This window comes from Belonocnema kinseyi, chromosome 3, assembly GCF_010883055.1.
Source record: "Belonocnema kinseyi isolate 2016_QV_RU_SX_M_011 chromosome 3, B_treatae_v1, whole genome shotgun sequence".
Classification (NCBI taxonomy): Eukaryota; Metazoa; Arthropoda; class Insecta; order Hymenoptera; family Cynipidae; genus Belonocnema; species Belonocnema kinseyi.
Window position 1 is genome coordinate 116,891,704 of NC_046659.1, and position 21,738 is coordinate 116,913,441.

General features: G+C 26.6%; 1 protein-coding gene across 1 annotated transcript in view; it reads left to right on the plus strand.

The window, feature by feature from the left end:
• Positions 1 to 18,387, plus strand: part of LOC117170303 (phospholipase B1, membrane-associated-like) — a 34,830-nt gene extending 16,443 nt beyond the window's left edge. The window contains exons 4-7 of the mRNA XM_033356981.1: positions 3,786 to 3,962; positions 9,871 to 10,163; positions 15,577 to 15,755; positions 15,933 to 18,387. Coding sequence (XP_033212872.1) covers positions 3,786 to 3,962; positions 9,871 to 10,163; positions 15,577 to 15,755; positions 15,933 to 16,081 — 798 coding nt within the window. The 3' untranslated portion in view covers positions 16,082 to 18,387. The remainder of the gene's footprint in view (positions 1 to 3,785; positions 3,963 to 9,870; positions 10,164 to 15,576; positions 15,756 to 15,932) is intronic.
• Positions 18,388 to 21,738: the final 3,351 nt, after the last annotated feature.

Here is a 21,738-nt window from a genome sequence, read left to right on the forward strand (position 1 = left end):
GAGAAGCCATTATACAGGGGTATTTTCATATTTCGCGCCTTTAAACTTGCATTCGGATCGGCCATTCGGCCAAGTCCGTGCATCTTCGGATCAAGTTTATGAGAATTTCTATGGTTGCGTTCGAAACTTCAAGCGGTTATGTTCAGATTCACCTGTTTACCCTAGTCGCTGTCAGTAAATATAGGCAATGTCAATTTAAAGTTTACGCATGTAATATTTCATTAACTTTATTTAAAACATATCCTGCCTATTCATAACATACCTTTTTTTATGGAGTAAAAATAAGCGTTAAACACCATTCACTCTTCGTCCACCGGAAGCGCAGAATATTACTTGATCCGAAGATGCACGGACTTGACGGAATGGCCAATCCGAATGAAACATTAAAGGCGCGAAATATGAAAATACCCCTGTATAATGGCTTATGCCCTGCTGTTATGCAATTCGGGTAGCATTCAACTCGCCATATATGTAAGCCCCAGCGTGTCCACCCTGTATAACAACTTGAAACTTTACGGGTATTCAGCCCGGCATGTAGTGCTGGCTGGCGCATTGCATTATGCAGGCGCAAAAAGAAATCCGATTTTAAATTACAAAAAGAAAAAAGACAAAAAAATAACAACATTTTTCAAAAAATCAATTTGGTTTCGCAAGTAAAATTTCCTTTAGATTATGTGAATCGAAAATTACATCAAACAATGAATCGTAGTATACGTATTTTTGATGTTACGAGAACCCTAGTCCTTTTAAGGACCTTAAATTTACAAAAATATCTAATTTGCGTATTTAACGCTTTCATAGTCAAATTTGAATTAAATAATTTGGAACTTCAATATTCTAAAATTGTTTGGGTTCAATTTTAGTCACTTCCAAATGTAATAATTTTTAGTTGAATATTTTAACTTTTTTCGTTACCATTTTAAGTGTACAAAATTTGCAGGTTTAAAAAAAAGAAAGATTAGCATAATAGTTCCTGAAACTCGAGCTTAAAAGAATTAAAGATTTTACATTCAGTCATTAAAAATTGGATTATTTTTTTGTCGAAAATTTTCTAAAATATTAAACATTTCAAACTCAAATGAAAAAATATATAATTTCGAATTGAAAGGCATCAAATTGTGCAATTTCAAATATTCGAATAATCTACAGAAATCTTGTTTTGTATTTTTTTTTATTTTTAATTTTCAATGTCATATCTGAAAATTGTATAATTTTTAGTTGAGGATTTAAAAGAAAATGTATCATTTAAAATTGAAACATATTTTTTTGGAAAATTTCAAGAATAAATAATAATTTTGATTAAAGTGTTAAAAATTAAAGGATTCCTAATTAAAAAGTTAAAAATTGTGTGTTTTAAAATCAAGATAAATCAAAATCAAATGATCTAAAAATCTGTTTTATATAAAAAATGTTTAATGTGATATCTGAAAATTGTCGAATTTTTAGTTGAGGATTTGAAAGGAAATAATTCATTGAAAATTGAAAAATATTATATTGGAAAATTTTAAAAGTAAATAATAATTTTGATTGAAGTGTTAAAAAATACATTTTTTAGTTTTAAATGAAGATGGAATTCGTTTAATTTTAAATATACTGTAGTACGAATTTTAACATTTTTAATGTTTCGCAATTAAAATTACATTTCATTTCAAATTTTTTTAGAATAATTCAATTTTAAAGGTTTCTTATTGTATTCAGTTTAAATGAATTTAGTTTTCAATTTAAAATGATCAAATTTTCATAATTTCGAATTGTAAATTATTTAATTTTTAAAACTTTTTATTATTTAATTTGGTGAGCTTTTAATTAGAGTTAATAAAATTTAAATTCCTTTATATTATATATAATCCAATTTCCAAATTCAAATATTACAAATGTTTAAATTTCAATCACCAACAGTTTCAAATTATGCAATTTGAAAAGCTTGACAATTTTTCCATTTTGAATGGCGATAATGAGAGTGAATTTATTTGTTGATCTTAGAAAAATTAGTCGAATTAATTTTAATGTTAAATTATAATTTTTTAACCAATAAAGATTTAAAATTAAAGATTTTCACAACTTGAAAACATTTAAATCAGTTTTCAATTTAAGTTTGTCAAACTAATATTTTCGAATTGAAAATTACTTAATTTCAGAAGTTTAAATTTTTTTTAATTTTGAACGATTTTAATTAGAAGTAATACAAGGGACGACTGAAAAATCCCAAAAAATAAATTTCCTGAATTATAAAATTCCCGATTAAAAAAATTCCTGAACACTTTATAATATTAGCGAATTGGAATATTTCAGAATAATGAAATTCCGAGCAGAAAATTACCAAATTATAAAATACCCGATCTATAAAATTTCCGAATTTAAATTAAAAATCGTTTTTTAATAAATATTTGTTATCATAAAATCAAACATTTTTATAATTTAAGAAATCTTAATTAGATTAAAATCCCATTCAACGTTCAATGGCCAATAATTTGTTGTGAGTTGATAATAATAAAAATGAAAAATATGAAAGAAATAAAAAAGAGAAGAAAGGGGATTTGGTGACGGTCGTACAAATGTTTTACTTGTATTCTTGGTTTTATTTTTGGAATTTCCATAAATCAAATATTATTTATTAAACATATTTATATTTTCAAAATAACCATAATTTAAAACAAATTTTCATCTTGAAATATATATTTTTTAATTGCTTTTATTTTAAATTCAAACAATAATTTTAGAAACTTTAAACATTGAAAATAATTTTTTAATAAATATATTTGATTATTGTATTTAAATAATCAAATAATATTTTATAAACAATATTTTGATTATTTAAATCCGGAAATTTTCTAGTTCGTATATTTTAAATTTTGGCAACTTTCTGTCGGTAATTTTTAAATTCGGTAATATCATAAGCTGTCGGGAATTTTATTACAAGGGAATTTTCCAGATTAGGAATTTTATTATTCGGGAATTTCACAATATCGGAAATTTTTCGCGATTTTTCAGTCATCTCTGACACAATATTTTATTTCTTTCGAATGATAAAGGATGCAATCATTATAATTCAAAGATGAAAATTTTTAATTTTGAACGTTTTAAAATTGCTATTTACGAAATTGCAATCTGAGAGCATTCAATTTTAAAATTATTCAATTAAAAACAAATATTTTGTTCATTTTTTTTATATCTATAGTAGAAACGATACAATTTCATCTCCTTTCTAATAAAATTTTCAAAAAAAAGAAAATTTAGATTGAAATTTTTCAATTTTGAAAGCTTCTGAATTAAAATTGTTCAATTTCAAATTCTTCAAAATTTAAAAAGCTTTTACTTAGAAATACTATAAATTCAATTTCTATTCATTCAATTCAAAACATTGCCATTTAAAATTATGCCGTATCCAGAATTGTTTTATTTGGAACTTTTTCACTTCAAAATCGTTAAATATATATTTAAAAAATTCTAAACGCATGAATTTCAAAATTATTAATGACGATTTTTTGTTTCAAAATTTTTTTAAAGGAAATATTCCAAAATTTATTTAATAATTTTATTTTTATATTGTTTTAAATAGCTCGTTCTGTATACATGAGGCATATATAGATTATTTTTTATTTTGATGATTGAAACAGAGTGTCCAGCAAGAATAATTAATTAATTGCCTCTCATAACAAATGTAAACAAAATATGACTTTAATAAAAAATTCCACCAATTAAAAAAAAAATACATGGTTCTAACTGCCTGTTTTCTGACAAGAAGGAATTCGTTCAACAAGAAAAAAAATTAACTTCTTTTTCAGGAATTCAATCCAAATCTGATTGGCTATGCTGTCTCGGATTCGTATTCGTTTCAACAGAATGCTCAATTTAATATAGCAGTATCGGGTGCCCAGTCTGGTGATATACCTTTTATGACTGAACGCTTGATAGAGAGAATCACAAATGATTCAAGAGTCGATGTCGAAAAAGATTGGAAAGTAAGATTAATTTTTATTCTGGTGAATTTATAATCTTTTTATAATTTATCTTTTTTCCCCAAGTACTTATTTTATTTTATATACATTAAAAATATTATTATTAACTTTATGTCAGTTTTCTATTTTACACACTATCGGCGAAAATTAGAGAACTATTTTTTGAGCTAACGCAAAAAGTTTAATTTTCGACAAAATTTTATTTTCAGCCAAAACAGATGAATTTTTAACAAAGAGAAATAAATTACCGATAAAGAAATGTGACTTTTTTACATTAAGAGGTCAATTTTGCATTGAAAAGGACGAATTTTCAAACAAATAGTTGAATTTTCAAGTGAAAAAAAGGTTTATACCAAAAATGCCAATTTCAAAATTTCCTCCATCTCTCTGATTATTGAATTGTCATTTTTTCAATTTTCTAGAAACATTATAAAATATTCTTTTAGTTTAAATTTCAAAAAAAAAACAACTTATTGTTTAACCGAAACGATCAATTCTGAACCAATTAGATAAATTTTTCACCAAAACAGATAAAGTTTTAACAAAATGCATGCACTAATAACAAAATAGTAACATTTTTAACCATTGAAATTAATTTACAACTCAAATCAGGAATCTTTAGTCAAAAAATTAATTTTCTACCAAGAAGATTAATTTTTTAACAAAAAGACGAAATTTTCACAACATACACGAATTAAAAACAAATAATTCTCAATGGATCATGTTATAGTTGATATTAAACTAGAAAATATTTTTATTTACAAAAGAAAAAAAAACAGTTGAGTTAAACCAAAAAGAGACTAATTTTCAACCAAGTAGTTGCATTTCTTATCCAAAAAGGATGAATTTTTAACTGAAAAAGATTAGTTTTTAATTAAAAGTAGAATAGTTAAATTAAAGTTTCAAAAATTTCTTTTCAAAGAGAAAGAAGCAAATTATTAAAAAGTTGAGTCGAGCGAAAAAACAACCAATTTTTTATAAAAAAGTTGATCTCTCAATAAAAATAGATGAATTTTCAACAAGATAGTTTAAGTTCCAAGCTAAAGCCTAGAATGTTACAGAAGACAGTTGAGTCTTAAAAAAAAGACAAAAATTAAAAAAAAACTTTTTAAATTAATAAAAATGCATTTTCAATGAAATAATGAAAAATTTTCCACAATAAAGTAGATCGATAAGGTTTCAGTTAAAAAAAAATTATCACCAAATAAACAAAGAATTTTCGATTTGTTGAAATAGTTTACAAAAATTATTTGAATTTGACTAAAAAAGAAAAATTGTTCACAAAATAGTTGTATCCTCAACCAAAATGATACATTTTTAACGAATAAGATTAATTCCTTAATCAAATATACAAAATTTTAATTTTCAGCAAAATATTTCAAGTTTTAAATAAATAGTTTAATTTTCTAAAAAAATGAATTTTCAACAAAAAATGTCATTCTTAACCAAAGAGTCCAATTTTCTACCAAATTGTTAATTCTTCAAGCCAAAAAGACGATATTTTCATAAAACAGTTAACTTTTAAACCAAAAAAGAAGAATTTTCAACTAAAAAGGCTAAATTTTTCGTAAAAAATAGAGTTGAAAAATTTTCAGTTTAAAAAAATAATTTTCAACAAAGAAAAAAAGGAATTTGAAGCCAGTTGAATTTAACAGAAAAAGACGAATTCGTAAAAAAATGGTTAAATCCTTAATCAAAATGATGAAAAACAAACACGATTATTTTTTCCCAAATAGACGAATTTTTAACTTTAACAAAAATACAGCTAAAAAAGGAATAGACAACTCTTTAGGCAGAAAATTAATTTTATATAAAAAAACGAATGGCGAATAAAATACTTCGATTATTGAGTAAATAGTTCATTTTTCAGAAAAAAGTTAATTTTGAAACGACTATTACAATTTTCTACCAAATTTTCAAGTCAGAATGACGAATTTTTTACATAAAAGTTTAATTTCAATCCGAAAATCGGATATCTGAGAAACGTTAATTTACGACTACATATTTAAATTTTAAAATAAAACATTAATTTTCAACCGAGCAGTTGCATTTTCAACCAAAAAGTATGAACGTCCAATCAGAAAGATTAATTTTATAAAAAAAAGTTAAATTGTTAACCAAAAAGTTGAGTTTGAAACAAAGAAAATTAATTTTTTACCAAAAAAGATAAATTATTAACAAAATACATACATTTTTAAACAACTACTTGGATTTTGAACTAAATAATGTAAATCTTCAACATACGTCAAATAAATCCAAGTTGAAGGCAAAATGTCAAGTTTTTTACAATGTTATTTGTAAGAAACGTAAAATTTCCAAGTTTTCGTAAAATGGTAATAACTAAAATCAATTAACATTGTTTCAAGTTACACAAGAACTTGAAAAAATATGAAATATTTCCAAATTTATTCCAGTTTTTCGAAAACATCGAAATTTGACCTTGCTTTACAATATCTTTTGGGAATAACTGAAAAATCCGAAAAAATGAAATTTCCCATACTGGAAAATTCCAAAAAATTTTCCAAATATAAGATTCTAAACATGATTAAATTTCTGATATTTGCTAATCCTGAATTAGAAAACCAAAAATTTTATAATATTACTTAATTTGAAAATTCCGGAATGATCATATTTTCGAGAGTTTATGATAAGACCGGATTTGAAAAATCCAAAACAATAACATTTCGGATAGAAAATTGCCGAAATAAAAAATATTCTACACTTTCAAATACCCGAAACTAAACATTTCTCGAATTTAAACAATTAAAATAATTATTTTTTAATCAATATTCCTCATTTACTAAGTAATCAGTAATTAAATATTCTAACAATAATTTAAAGGTTAAATATGAAGATAATTTTTTGTCGAAATATAAAATTCCCGAAATTAGACAATTATCGACAATTTACCATTCTGCAATTGGAAAATTCCCAATAATTTAAAATTCCCGATATTATAAAAATATATAATTTACGACGGTAAAATTTTGCAAACTATGGATTATAAATGAATTATAAATAAATAATGAATGGATACTTTTTAATATATTCTTTATTTTATTTGTTGTTTATTATTTATTTATTATGAAGCATATTTTATAGTGACGAGAATTTTATTTTGGAATTATTTATTATCAGACATTTTTAAATTCGAAAATATTATAAACTTTCAAAAATGTTATTTTTCAGAATTTTATGATAGTCGACAATTTAACTTTTATTTTTAAAAAATACAGTACAATTAAAAAAAAGGTTCTTTGATGAAATTATTTCTTTTTAAAATAAATTTAAATAATATTTTTATTTAACTAAGCAAATTCGGGAATTTTCTAATTCGGAAATTGTCTGTTGGAGTTCTATTTTTTCGCGAAAATTTTTATATTCGTTACTACTACTGTCGAGAATTATACGATTCAGGAATTTTCAAATATGAAATTTTTATATTTTGACAATTTTATAATTTGGAAATGTTCTATTTCGAATATTTTCTTTTTCGAAAATTTTACAGCGTGAGGAATTTTAATTTAACAACAGTTCAAAAAATAGGTGTGAGGCTAATTTCCGGCGGTAGTGTATAACTTTAGATTCTTCACATTTCATATTTTTTTTATTTAATCGATCATCCGGTCTGAATTGCTGGTTAGAAAATATTTCTTTATAATATTCTATAAATAAGAAAACTGCTAATTAGCATACTCTATCGTGACAACTGCCATTATGAGAAATCATAACACAGTTATTAGACTATGACCATTACTAGTTTATAACCCTGTGCCATATTTATATAGCATTTACAACAATTTTAAGCATTTTTTGCCATAACGATTACATCTTTTCAGACGTAAAACCGTCTTGTTTAATTATTACAATAAAAAGTAAACGTTCTACTTTACGAACGAAGGTTACGAAAACGAGTTTCATAATGGAGATATGATAAGTAATATAAATACTCGAGAATAGGTTAGGCCGAAAAAACTCCAAATTATCGGGTTTATTGGTAACAGCACTGAGAATTTTCTTTGCCTCTTCAATGGAAATTTTCAAAATTTTAATTTTGTGAAATCTTTTCAAGTGTGAAAAATGTTTTCTAACCATTTTTTCTTGGAAAAACTTTATGGAAGTAAATAAGCTTAGATGGGAAAAATGTAAGAAAAAATGTATTCATCGAAACATAATATTAAAAAAAAAATATATATTTCGATAAGAGGCCAAATAAGCAACTTGCTCACTGCGAGTGTAAAGGCATAGTACGGATGGGTGTGCCTTCACACTCGCAGTGAGCAATTCGCTTTTGAGGCCTCGTGTATCGAATAATTTTTCTTAACAAATGAAAATGCGAGGCCTGAGATTGTCTGCCGTTTATAGACAACGAGTATACTACAATCGGAAATTACTAAAGCAACGTATTGGTGACCATGGAAAGAATTTTGCTTACCATGGAAAGAATTTTGCTCACTAGTAAGAGCATTTTGCTCACTAATGTAAGCATTTTGCTCACCGGTGAAAGCATTTTGATAACCGATGTTAAGAATTTGCTCATCGTCTTCCTGTATAATGCGCAATTTACCATTTTCGACGTCTGTAAACGGTAGCCAATCGAGGGTTCGTCAAGCGTGTGTGAAGAGAAATGATATTTTGTGAATATGTACGTAAAATTGCACAAAAAAATTTTCGTTGTTTTATTTTTGACGCTCTTTTTAATAAGTTAAGGAAATACTTACATGCATATATTTCAGTAGGAAACAAATATTTTCTTTAAAAATGTTGTCTTACTTTTTCCATCTAAGGTTATTTACTTCAAATAATTCCATGCAAAAAATTGAAGAAAATCTTGTTTCTATAGCAAAAAAATGTTTAAATTAAGAATTAAAAAATTTCCAATCAACTTGCCTAATGGTGAGAAATATTTTTCAAAAATAACTTCTGAAATAGGACTGAGGTACCAACAAATGTCAAAATATGACGCTTTTTACCATAACCTCTTTTGTAGAACATAAGTACCGGAAAAGTCTCAATTAATTTTCTTTTTAATTGTAGAAGTCCTTAATCATTGTTGGTACAAAAGTGCCAGACAAGTCCCACCTAATTAAAAAAATTCAAGTCCCAAATCATTTTTAGGAGAAAAGTACCAGAATTTTTATTCTATTTTTTTCAATATTTTTAAAACTGCTCGTGATATTAATGTCTCAAAAAGTTATTGATGAAATAAGACTAGAGTATCAAAAAGGTACAAAATACGCCCTTTTTTAACAGGACTTTTTTGGACAAAAGTGCCAGAAAAGTCTAACTTTATTTTTGTTGGCATATTAATACAATTTTATTATTAAAATTTCATAAGTTCTTCATAAATTTATTGAACAAAAATAACAGGAAAGGAACAAAATTCGATTCGAAAATTCTAAAAATACTCCTGATATTTATGTCCCAAAAATTACTGCTGAAATAAGACCAAAATCCAAAATAGGTCCAAAGTACGTCCGCCTTAAGCAGTACTTTTTTTAAACATGAATCTCATTAGAATTTGTAAAAATATAAAAACATTTGAATTAAATGCAACTATTACTATAATTTGTCTTCAAAAAGACTTGCTTAAAAAGAGTCCTATTTTGAAATTTTTGGTAGTTTAGTTCTACTTCAGTCATACTTTTTTGGGACATAAGTATACAGCATTTCTATGAATTTCGAAAAAAATAAAATAGAACTGTTTTAGCACATTTGCCCACTTTCAGCGGTACTTTTTTGAAACTTAAAAATATTGTAATGCAAAGTAGGAACTTTTTTCATTCCCAGTACTTTTAGCAGGACTTTATCCGGGATCCAAATGGAATTTTTTTTAACCCGGTGTTTTTGAAACTGTTGAATAGGTAACCTATTTAAATTAAAAATCCTATTAATTATTAATATTTTGCAGATGATATCACTGATGATTGGTAATAATGATTTTTGCTCTGATATGTGTTATCTTCCATCGCCATGGTTGATTTTGAAAAACCATAGAGAGGACCTGCTAGACGCTTTAAGGACAATTCGAGACAATTTGCCCAGAACTCTAGTCAATATTATTCCACCGCCTCATTTGAAAATACTTTTCGATATTAAAAACAAACCACCGATTTGTGACATAACTGTAGACTTTGAATGTTCTTGTATTTTTGGCTTAAGATGGCGACACCAGCTTGCTGAATTTTACGAAATAATGACGAGGTTTGTCATTTGAATTTAAAGGAAATAAACTAGGGTAGTCTAAAAATGCAGTGAATTTTTTTAATTTTCATGGACATCGCTCAGAAATCTCTTAGAACTCACAGGAAAATTAATCCATTTTGTTTTGTTTTTTTTTTGAAAAAAATTACATTTTTAGAGGTGGTTTGAAATCAATATGTTGCATGGTGTGGCATGAAGGAGTGAACGTGGAGGGGATAAAAACCACTTTTAAAGTAACTTTTTTTTGCATCACTTAAATTTTTTATTTACGACATTTTAGACCAATTTATGTTTCAGTAATTAACTGTTTTAATAAAAGACCAAATATAAAATCTAAATGCTGCATGGTGTAGCATGAAGGATTGAACTTTGGGTGAAGAGAAACAATGTTTAAACTAACTTTTTCGAATTATTCAAATTTTGTTTATTTATAATACTATAGGTTACTTTATGTTTCCGTCAGTAACTTTTAAATGGTTTCCAAAATTGTTAAATAAATTCCTGGAAATTATAAACAATATAATTGTTTAAAAAACGATTTACAAAAATAACTGTAGGTATATCCGACATTATTCCAGGGGTATCTTTACTTTTTGAATAGGCCTTTCAGTTTTATTTATAATAAAGGCAAAAGTCTGAAATCCATATGCTGCATGATGTAGCATGAAGGAGTGAACTTTGAGTGAAGAGAAACAATGTTTAAACTAACTTTTTCGAATTATTCAAATTTTGTTTATTTATAATACTATATGGTACTTTATGTTTCCGTCAGTAACTTTTAAATGTTTTCCAGAATTGTTAAATAAACTCTTGAAATTATAAACAATATAATTGTTTCAAAACTGAGTTGAAAATAAAGAAGACACCTGGGGATATTTTCGAGATGAATCCGGTGATTCCTTTACTTTTTTGATCGGTCTCTTAGTTTTATTTATAATAAAGGCACAATTCTGAAATCCATATTCTGTATGATGTAGCATCAAGGACTGAACGTGAAGGGGATAAAAACAGTAAATAGTTTGTTAATTATTGACGTTATGCTTATATTTTTTCCATATGATTATTTAAATAATTTATTTATTGCAAAACTTAAAGAAACATCTAGAGATATTTTAGTGAGAAATCTGTCTACGTCCTTGAAAATTTTTTCCAACTATCACTTTTATTTATAATAAAGGCTCATTTTTAAAACATTTAATTATTTTTTATCAATCTTCTCTTAGAAGAGAGATAGAAAGTCGCGGGTTTTTTAAAATGTGCACTTTCTGTCCATTTTTTAATTAGAGTAAGGTAATAAATAAAATACTCACTCATGTTAACAAACATAATGGTTTTAACAATTTTATTTAACAAAAATAATTATTTAATCAAATATCTATATTGTTTATAGCTATCTTCTTTTATATTAATACTAAATAATTGCGATTTTTCAGAAATTTCAAATTATTTGTCTACTTTTCACTCAGAGTGACTCAATTATTAACTAGATTAAACAAAATAATGGTTTAAGCAATTAATTATTGTTAATAACTATTTTCATCTATTGCTTAGTATTTTTGGTTATGAAAAAATAATAAATGAACATTAGAGAGAAAAATGTTTTAAACAATCTTTTTTTTCTGCATGTATAAGATAGTTATAAACAATCACCAATTGCTTAAATGAGCTTGTTTTTTAACTTACATAAATTATTACCTTACTCTGAGTGAAAAGCAAATAAGTAATTGTAAATTTAAGAAAAACCTAATCTTTCTGTAATTAGTGAAATTGAATATTATTAACAATAATAATGAATTATTTAAACAATTGCTTTCAATAACTTTAAATAATTATTTAACTCCGTCTAATCGAAAATTGGAGAAAAAAGTAGAACATTTTTTTTAAAACTGCAATTTTTCAACATCATTTTAAGAAAATATTATTAACAGTAATAATAAATAATTTAAACAATGATTTTAATTCTAGCTCATAATTAGTTCCTTCTAACTGAAAAGTTAACAATTGGTTGAAAATTTCGGAAAACCCGCGACATTCTATCTTTATTCTAAGAGAAAATTGATAAAAAAAATAATAAATTGCTTGAACAATTTATTGGAAACATCTAATTATCAGTGGAAAGTACTATTGTGTGTATAACAAAGAATTTGAAGTAAAAAAAATCATAATTGGCGCCAAAAACTTAGAAACCCCAGTTTTTCACTAATGGGTTTTTTTGAGACCCTATAAAAGAGACTTAGGGGGAGGGGGAGAAATTAAAAAAGTAATAATTTATTCGTATTGTGAAGATAAATATGTTGAGTTTCAACTTGATTCAGCTAATACGATTCTGAATAAAATTTACAAAATGTATTTTTTTCTTATGGGAAGTACCTGTTACATTTCATGGCAATTGCGCCACCTCTAAATATAATTTTTGTCGAAACCAAAATTAAAAATTTTTTTTTTCTGGATTCGAACAAATTTCCGGGTGATATGCATGAAAATTCGAGAAAAAATATGGAACACCTTAATATACACTCGAGTCGCAATATAAGAACGGTTTTGGGCTTTGCTAGCAGTGCTTTGATCCTTAATCGGGAGCAAAAAAAACCAACGACTTTAATTGCAGAAATATCGTAAATCGAGGGTTCTTATATCGGGAGTTCAGTATAATTTTTGAAGAGTTTTTTTAAAACACTATATATTTCTAGGATTTTGTAGCCCCGGGCACAAGCCGATTTGAAGGTTCTTTTCTTAAATTTGAAGCTAATAATATTCCGCATAAATCTTTCATGACCAATATTGGAAAAAATTTTTGGTTTTGTATTCAATAGCAAGAATGAAAAAAAATTTTGTAAGAGAGTACGGCTTTTTGAGAAATAATTGCATTTGATCCGAAATGCCTAGAATCAATGAAGCAAATATCTAAAAAAGATGTTTAATAGATTAGTAACTGTTAAAAAATTTATTGAATTTGTTATAAACAAACAGATAATTGTAAATGGATTAATGAGTATTGACAGTGATTCGTCAAATGATTCGCACTAAATTTGAACAATTTATAACCAAAAACCATTTCTTAATTTAATTTATAAGAGACAATATATAATTAGTTATTTTGTAAATAATATTTATAAACAATTATCTACAGAATTGAAGATAAAATAATTCAAGTTTTGTGTACTGAATCGGCTAAAAACTATAAGAAAATTTTAATTACTTATCGGATTTGATCATCCACTAAACAATTAATGACTTTTTAAACAAATTTAATTAACAATCTCACTGTTTGGCTATTTTTGGAGGGGAAAACTTGGTTTTTCCAACGTATTAAAGTGTAAACGACTAACTTCTAGACCTTTAGGAAGTTTATATGACAATATAAAATTCAAATTGTTAATATAAATTGTTTAATAAAATTGTTATGATCCTAGATATTTTATTTTAAAAATTTGCATCATGTGAAGTTATTAGCAGCTTTTAATAACTAATTTTTAAAAATTCAGAAACCTCGATAACGATCCACTATTGCTATTGTCAGTTGTAATTTTAGACAAATTTATATCCTCTTCTGCATTTAGAACAAGTTAAAATTAACGGTTGCATTAATTTTAATTTCCATAAAAAAAATGGAATTTTTTCTTCACAAATGTATAAGAGGATATAAATTTGTGTATGAAATTATTAATGACGGCAACAATAGTATATCGCTACAGAGGTCACTTTTTAAATTTCAAAATTAGTTATTAACTGTTGGTTGCGTTGAAAAATCCAAATTTTTACCTGTAGAAATAGCCGAAAAATAAATTTGGTAATTAGTTTTGTTGAAAGAATTATGAGACGTTGTAGATCGATAGGACAGAGCCATTACTAAATAACAAGCTATTATTACCTTAAAGTCATTTGAGCCTATTCAGTAAAAAAACTGAATTTTTTTCATCATAAATAGCAGATGTGGATAATTGTTAAAAGAATTTGTTTATAAAAAAAACAAACTATTTATTACCATTGATGAAGTAAATCAAAAAACAGTTGTTGAAATTTACTGCGAATAAATTGACGAATCACTGTTATTTCCCATTAATCCATTTTCATTTACTTATTTGTTTATAACAAATTCAAAAAATTGGTGAACGGTTGCTAAGCTATAAGAGAAATATTATGGATAGTTGTTTTAATGATTCTAGGTATTTTGGATCAATCCCAAGTATTTCTCGAAAACAGATACTCTTCTAAAAAAGTTTTATTCCAATTTTTCTCGAAAAATAAAAAAAACTAACTTTTATCATAATCGGTGAAGGCATGTATTTATAAATATTGTATATTTTTAATATAACAAAAGAACGTTCGAATCGGTTGAGATATGGATTCTAAATATTAATTTGTCCAGATATTTTTTTGCTCCACTTTTGGTCCGTCTTACTTTTTTTAAGGAGGGGAAGTGCGAGGAAATGAGGGAAAATCAGGGGAAATTAAGGGAGGAAGAGTACGTAAAGTAAGGAGAAATTATGAGAGGGGTAGTGCAGGAAAATTGAGGGGAAGGGAAAAAGGGAATGAGGAGAGAGAAAAATAGGGGAAGGGTAGCGAAAGTGATGGGAAATTAGGAATAATTAAGGGAGGATTAAATGAATTGGGAGAGGAGTATTATGGAAAGTGAGGAAAAATGAAAGAAAATGGGAAGGGTGAAGTAAAGGGAAATGAGGTGAGGGGGGTAGGGGAAGTTATAAGAAATTGAAGGAGGAAAAGTAAGGGAAGTGACCAAAAATAATGTCAGGAGAAATAAGAAATTTAGGAAGAAATTAAGGGACAGAAAGCAGGGTAAGTAAGAACAAATAAGACATGGGAAAGTAGAGAGAAATAAGGAAGAAGTTAGACTGGGGAAGGGTCGTAAGAAACATGAAAAGTCATCTGGGGAAGCGAAAAGAAACGAAGCATAGCAATGAGATTGAGAGTGGGGAGCGGGAGAGCGGGGAAAGGGAAGTAGGAGAAGGGAAGTGTCATCTTAGGAAGCGAGGAAAGGAGGAAGTATATATGAGAAAGTTGGATAGAGGAGAGAAGTAGGAAGTGAGGGCAGGGGAAGTATGTGAGAGGGAGGTTTGAAAAGTAGGGGAAGTAAAGGGAAATAAGGGAAGGGCTAGTGATAGCAGGGGAATCATGGAAGTGTGAGGGAAATAAGAGAAGGGGTTGTAACTGAAGATGTGTAGGGAATAAAGGAAGTGAGGGGAGGGGTAAATAGATGAGGAAGAAGTTTGGGCAGGTAGAAGAAGCGAAAGTTGAAGTGTTGGGAGGGGAAGTAGGCGAAAGTAGGTGAAGTGTAGGGGTTAAGAGGGCAGGCTTAAGCCACTCAATTAATGTCTGAATAGGATATGAAACTTTATTTTGTAGGCGCACAGTGCCTACTTTGACTAATTTTTAATTTATATATTTTTTGCAGCTATCAATTTATGGAAGAAGAAATTGCACGATACCCAGAATTTCAAAAAAATGATTTTGCGGTCGTGGTTCAACCTTTCACCACCCACTTAACATTTCCGATTGCAAAGGATGGCAATTTTGATCTCAGTTATTTATCAGCTGATTGCTTTCATATTAGTCAAAAGGCAAACGCTAGAAGTGAGTGCTATTGAAAACAATAATAATAAGAGGAAGAAACTTGGCGAGGAAAAAAGGAAGGATAAATAGATCAAATAGAAATAATTAAATCTTTAATTAGCACGGATTTATGTTTAAAAATTTAACGTGATGAAATCAAGTTTAAAATGAAAGTAACTATTTTATTGATTTTTTTAGGTGCCAATGCGATTTGGAATAACATGTTGTTACCACCTCATCGAAAAATACGAAACTGGGGAGAACTTTTCGCAGATTTTGCGTGTCCTACCTCAAAAAGACCATATATAGCGACGATGCTGAATAGTGGAAAAGCAACGTGGAACTGATTAAAATAAATAATCTAGAATCTAGAATAGTTTTAAACTAAGAGGTTTTTTTCAGTGTAAGTTACAAGATATGTCACATTGAGGCTGAACAAACTAAAAAAACATAACTTTTTATTCAATAGCAGAGTCCTATTCTATCAGATTTTCTGACTGGTTAGGCTAATCTGTGGTGCCACGGAAATGTTGAGACCAAAAACTAAAAAATCCATACGGGTTCTTTTCGAAAATGTCATTTTTATATTTAAAATATTATTATAGAAAAATTATAATTTTGATTTTTTATTTTGTTAATATTCTAAATCTAGGATGTTAATAGAAAGGATAAATTTTCAGAAATTTATAATTGATTGGACTATATATTTAACAACATGTCCTTTATGATACTAAAAAAAATCATTGAAAATTATGGACCTTTAATTTTATTTTTGTTTGTTATTTGTCTTACAGCGTCTATGGGATTATAGACCACCCTAATTAGTGAAAAATTCTAGAAACAAGGACATTCAATTCAATTTGTGGAATTTTTTTGAGTTTCAAATATTTTGAAAATAAAAATCGAGTTTTTTTTAAAAAAGGGCCTTAAGCGATTCTTTGTTTCTAGGCCTTAATATATTTTCAGGCTTACAGGCAACCATAACACAGGTCCACAAAATGGTTTTGGGAGTCTACTGGGATTCTAATAGGTATAATTTATGTTTTTGGGGTCGCTGAACACGAATCCATTCGCAGGATTGAGCCAGAACATCAAGATTTGCATTAAAATTCAAAAAATAGTTAAAAACTTGAAATTTCTGCAAAAATTTCATCCCCAAACCTACAAATCCAAAATTAACAAGCCTCAAACCCACAAACTAACAAGCCCCATACCCACAAACCCCAAACCAACAAGCCCAAGACCCACAATCTCCATATCAGCAAACCTGCAAACCTCAAACCAACAAGCTCCTAATCCTCAAGTTACAATCCCACAAACTCCTAATACACAAGCTCAATATTCACAAACCTACTAACCTCAAAGCCACAAACTCCAACTGCCAAACCAACAAGCCCCAAACCCATAAGATCCATATCAACAAACCCACAAACCCCAAACCAACAAGCTCCAAACACATAAAATCCAAATACACAAGCTTCAAACTCACAAAGCTACGAACCCCAAACAAACAAACCTACAAACCACAAGCGCTAAACCCACAAGCTCCATATCAACAAACCCACAAACCGTAAACCAACAAGCTCTAAACCCACAAACTCTAAATACACAAGCTCAATATCCACAAACCTACAAACCCCAAATCTCACATCTTACAATATCCATTGAGAAATTGGTATAATTTGGGGTTGGTGGGTTTGGTGTTTGTTAGTTTGGGGTTTGTGGGTTCGGGGTTCGTGGGTTTATGATTGTTGGTTTGAGGTTTGTACGTTTGTCAATATGAAGCTTGTGGGATTGGGGTTTGTGGCTTTAAGGTTTGTGGGTTTGTGGGTTTAGGGTTTGTGGGTTTGTAGTTTTGTGGGTATGGAGCTTGTAGATTTGGGATTTATGCATTTGGGTTTCATGGGTTTGGGATTGTTTTTTTGGGGTTTGTAGGGCTTGTGAATATGGAGCATGTAGGAGTTTGTGGGTTTAGAGCTTGTGGGTTTGGAGCTTTTTAGTTTAGGGTTTCTGGATTTTTTTATATGAAGCTTGTGGGTTTGGGGATTGTTGGTTTAGGATTTGGGGTTTGTGGGTTTGGAGCTTGTTATTTTGTGGGTTTGAATTATTTTTGTCTTAAGAAGTCCCTCGGATTATTTATTAAATTTCATTTAGCCTCACTGTGACGTTTTATTAAGACACAACTTTTATCTAATTTTTCTTATTTTTATTTTTTAATTCAAACAGGATGGTCATTTTAATAGAGGAAAAAAAAATCTTGGCTATTTCCCTGTTTTTGCCAAGTTTGCAAAAAATTTGCATTCATTGAATTTAAAAAATTCGCCCTCAGAAAACTAAAAATTTTTGCATTTGAAGTATTCAAAACTGAATTGCAAACAAAATAACTCGAAGTGGATCTCTTTTGAACTTTAAAAAGTTACAAATTGAACAGTTCAAAAATTTCTGGATAAATAAAATAAATCCATGCTACATTATTTCCAATAATCTCGATTGCGAAATTAATAAAAGTTTGTATATTTTCAGTTTTATAATTTTAAGCGAATTTAAGTTGAAAAACTAAAAAATTAAATGATTTAATTTTAAGTTGTTTCAAATAGATAATTGTTCAATAGAAAGTAATACATTAATTAAAATTCAGCACATTCAATTATAAATTTAAAAATTTTTGAATCGACACAATTTAAATTGTAACGATCAAATATTAAATTGGGATGATTGTAAAATTCAAAAAAAAAAAAAATATTCGAATTAAAAAATTTTCGAAATCATACAATTACCGAAATTATGAAATTTTTAAAATATAAAAATACCGAATAATAAGATGCCCAACAGCTTATACTCGTAGTATGAAGAAATTAAAAACTTTCCGAAACTACAAAATTCCCGAATAAAAAAATCCCAAAACATTTGTAATATTGCCAATTTGGAGACTCTTCAATAATAAAATTTCCGATAGATTATAAAATTACTACATTACAAAATTTTCTAATAATGAAATTCGCGACATAAAATTTTCGAAATATATAAAATATCCGGCACTGTAAAACTCCCGACACTAGAAAATTATTCAAATTAAACAAATAAAAAAATTATTTTTAATTAATCCTATTAATTCACTACAAAAAAAAAATAATGAAATATTTTGATAAGCAAAAAGAATTTTTTTGAATGTTCATTAAATTAAAAAAATATATTGTTTGAATTTTAAATAATAATCTTTTTTGAATATTTTCTTTTTGAAAATTTCAGTGTCGGAAATTTTTGAACGACTAAAAAATTAAAAAATAAAATTCCCGGCACTGAAAAATTCCCGAATCGGTCAATTCTCTAATAATAAAATTCCCAAAATTATAAAAATCTAGAATCGGTAAATTTCCGAAAAATAAAATTAGCGGTATTTTTATAATATTACCCAATTTTAAAAGTACCAAAGAATAAAAATTATCCGAAAGAAAATTTCTGAATAAAATAAAATAAATAAATCAAATGTTTCGATTCAAAAAATTAAAAAATGTTCTTCAAAAATATTATTTATTAATAAGACACTAAATAATCAACAAATTTTATCAAAGAATTTTTGTTTAATGTTTAAGGTTTTTGAAATTTATTGTTTGAGTTTAAAATAACAATAGGTGAAAACCATATATTTCTGAATGAAAAATGTTATGCGAAAATTTGCATAGTATCTTCTAGAAATTAAAAAAATTTTCTCAAAAATCAAATTATTAATTAAAAAATAATAAACAGAAACTTTCTACGAAAATTTAGAACATTTTTTTTCTTTTATTTTAAAATCAAACAATAATTTTTTAACTTTGAGAAATAATTATAAACTAGAAAATAATGTTTTTTATTGTTTAAATTCGGAAATGTTTTTAAGCTTCTCGGAAATTTTCCAGTTAGGGGTTTTTACAGTGTCTGGAATTTTAATTTTACAGATTTTTCAGTTGTCTCGTCTCAACACTATTACAAACAATTCAGTTTCAAATTGGTAGTTTTAAATATTTGATTTATAATTGCTTATTCTATATAAACAGTCAAATATTAAAAATTATTTTTAATTTTAATTTGAAATTTTTAAAATGAATGTTGTTTCAAAATTCAAAATAGTTTATAACTGCTTAATTTTATACCATGCTATATGAAATTTATAAAATTATGAAGATTTTTAAATTCCCGGTTAAAAAATAAATTCAATCGATAAATGCAATCTAGTTTAGAAAGTTGTTTCCAATCTTTTTATCTTTCTAGTCCATTATCTTTTTCCCATTCAGGAGTAAATTTCTATTTTCAGAATAACCAAAGAATTTGTTTCTTTTCAAAAATTCATGGACAGTTTCCTTTATTATCTTCGGTAACCTTGACAGAAGCGACAGCGTAATAGGTACTTGTTTAATTTAAAGTCAAAAGAGAGCGTCTAAGTACCATGAAATAACTTTAAGAGAAAAAGAAACAACTTTTAAAAAATACCGCGTAAGATACCTACTAGAACTACTTTTTTCTCATTGAGTAAAGTTTCCGTATTGGTTAGTGAATCTTACGTAATTATAGTTATACACGTAGAATTGACGTACGTACATTAACGAAAGTATTATTTTCAATAAAAAATTAATTTAAATTTGAAAAACTTTATTTTCAAAATGCCCTGACTTTTTCCTTGTTTTTCCCCGAACAACTTTTTATTTTCCCAGGTCATTAATTTTCAAATACCAGAATTTTAATCTTGTAATTTTTCTAACATCGTATTTTTTATACACGGTGCAAAATAATTTTATATTGAAATTAAAAATTTTTTGATTTGTTTACCAATTTCAACAAGAAAAGGTAACTTTTATTTTACAAAATTTTATAGTTTAAAAGGTAAATTAAATTGAAAATGTAACTAAAAGTAAATTCATCTGAAGATGAATTTTGAATCCAAAAGGACGAATTTTCAACAAAACAGTTAAATTTTCGATAAAATAGATTTTTTTTTAAAACAAAACAGTTACCTTTTTTTAAATAATAAATTTCAAACGAAATAGTTAAATTTTTAACTAAATTGTTGCATTGTCAACTCACGAAGATGAATTTTCAAAAAGAAAATAATGGAATTTGCATTAAAAAGAACTAATTTTCAACCAAAATCATTTGCAATCAAAAGAATTTGCAACCAAAAATTGATTTTATTAGAAAATATTTCAATTTTTAACAAAACAGTAAAATTTTTAAACAAAAGATATTGAGTTTTCATTAAAGTAGTTTAAGTCTCAATAGAATTAGTAAATTTCCAAAAACTACTCAATTTTTTTTTACCAAATTGTTAAAGTTTCAACCTTTTAAGACGAGATGTCAACAACAACGAAATGTTAGAATTTAAAAAAATATAATAATTTTAAACTAAAACTATTTTCAGTCAACCGAATTTTCAAACCAATAATTGAGTTTTGTAGGAAAAAGTTGAACTTTAAAAAAAAAAACTCATGAATTTTTGACCGAAAATGATCACCTTTTCACAAATGAATTAAGTTTTAAAAAAATAAACTTCCAACAAAATAGTTACATTTAAAAACAAATTTTTAAATTTTCAGCTTACGATTACTAAAACGAAGAGTTAACAAAATAGCGACATTAAAAAAAAACGAATTAAAATTCAACCAAAACTATTTTTTAACAGAAAACTTTTGAACCAAATAAATAAATTATTTAAAAAATAATTGAATTTTGAACAAAAAAAAATTAAATGAAAAGTCGAATGTCATAAAATGATTTGAACATAATAAAATATTGCAAATACTTGATATCCAACTGAAAAAGATCAGATTTAAACCAACAATAGAAAAGTTACATTTTCAGTCAAAACAAAATTATTAAAAAAAGAAAAACTATTTTCAATAAAATAATTTCATTTTAATCAAAGTGGTTTAACCTTCAACCAAGTAGTTCATTTTACAATAATAAAAATAATAAATTTTCAGTGAATAATGAAATAGTCGATATTGCATTATGATTTAAACAAAATGAA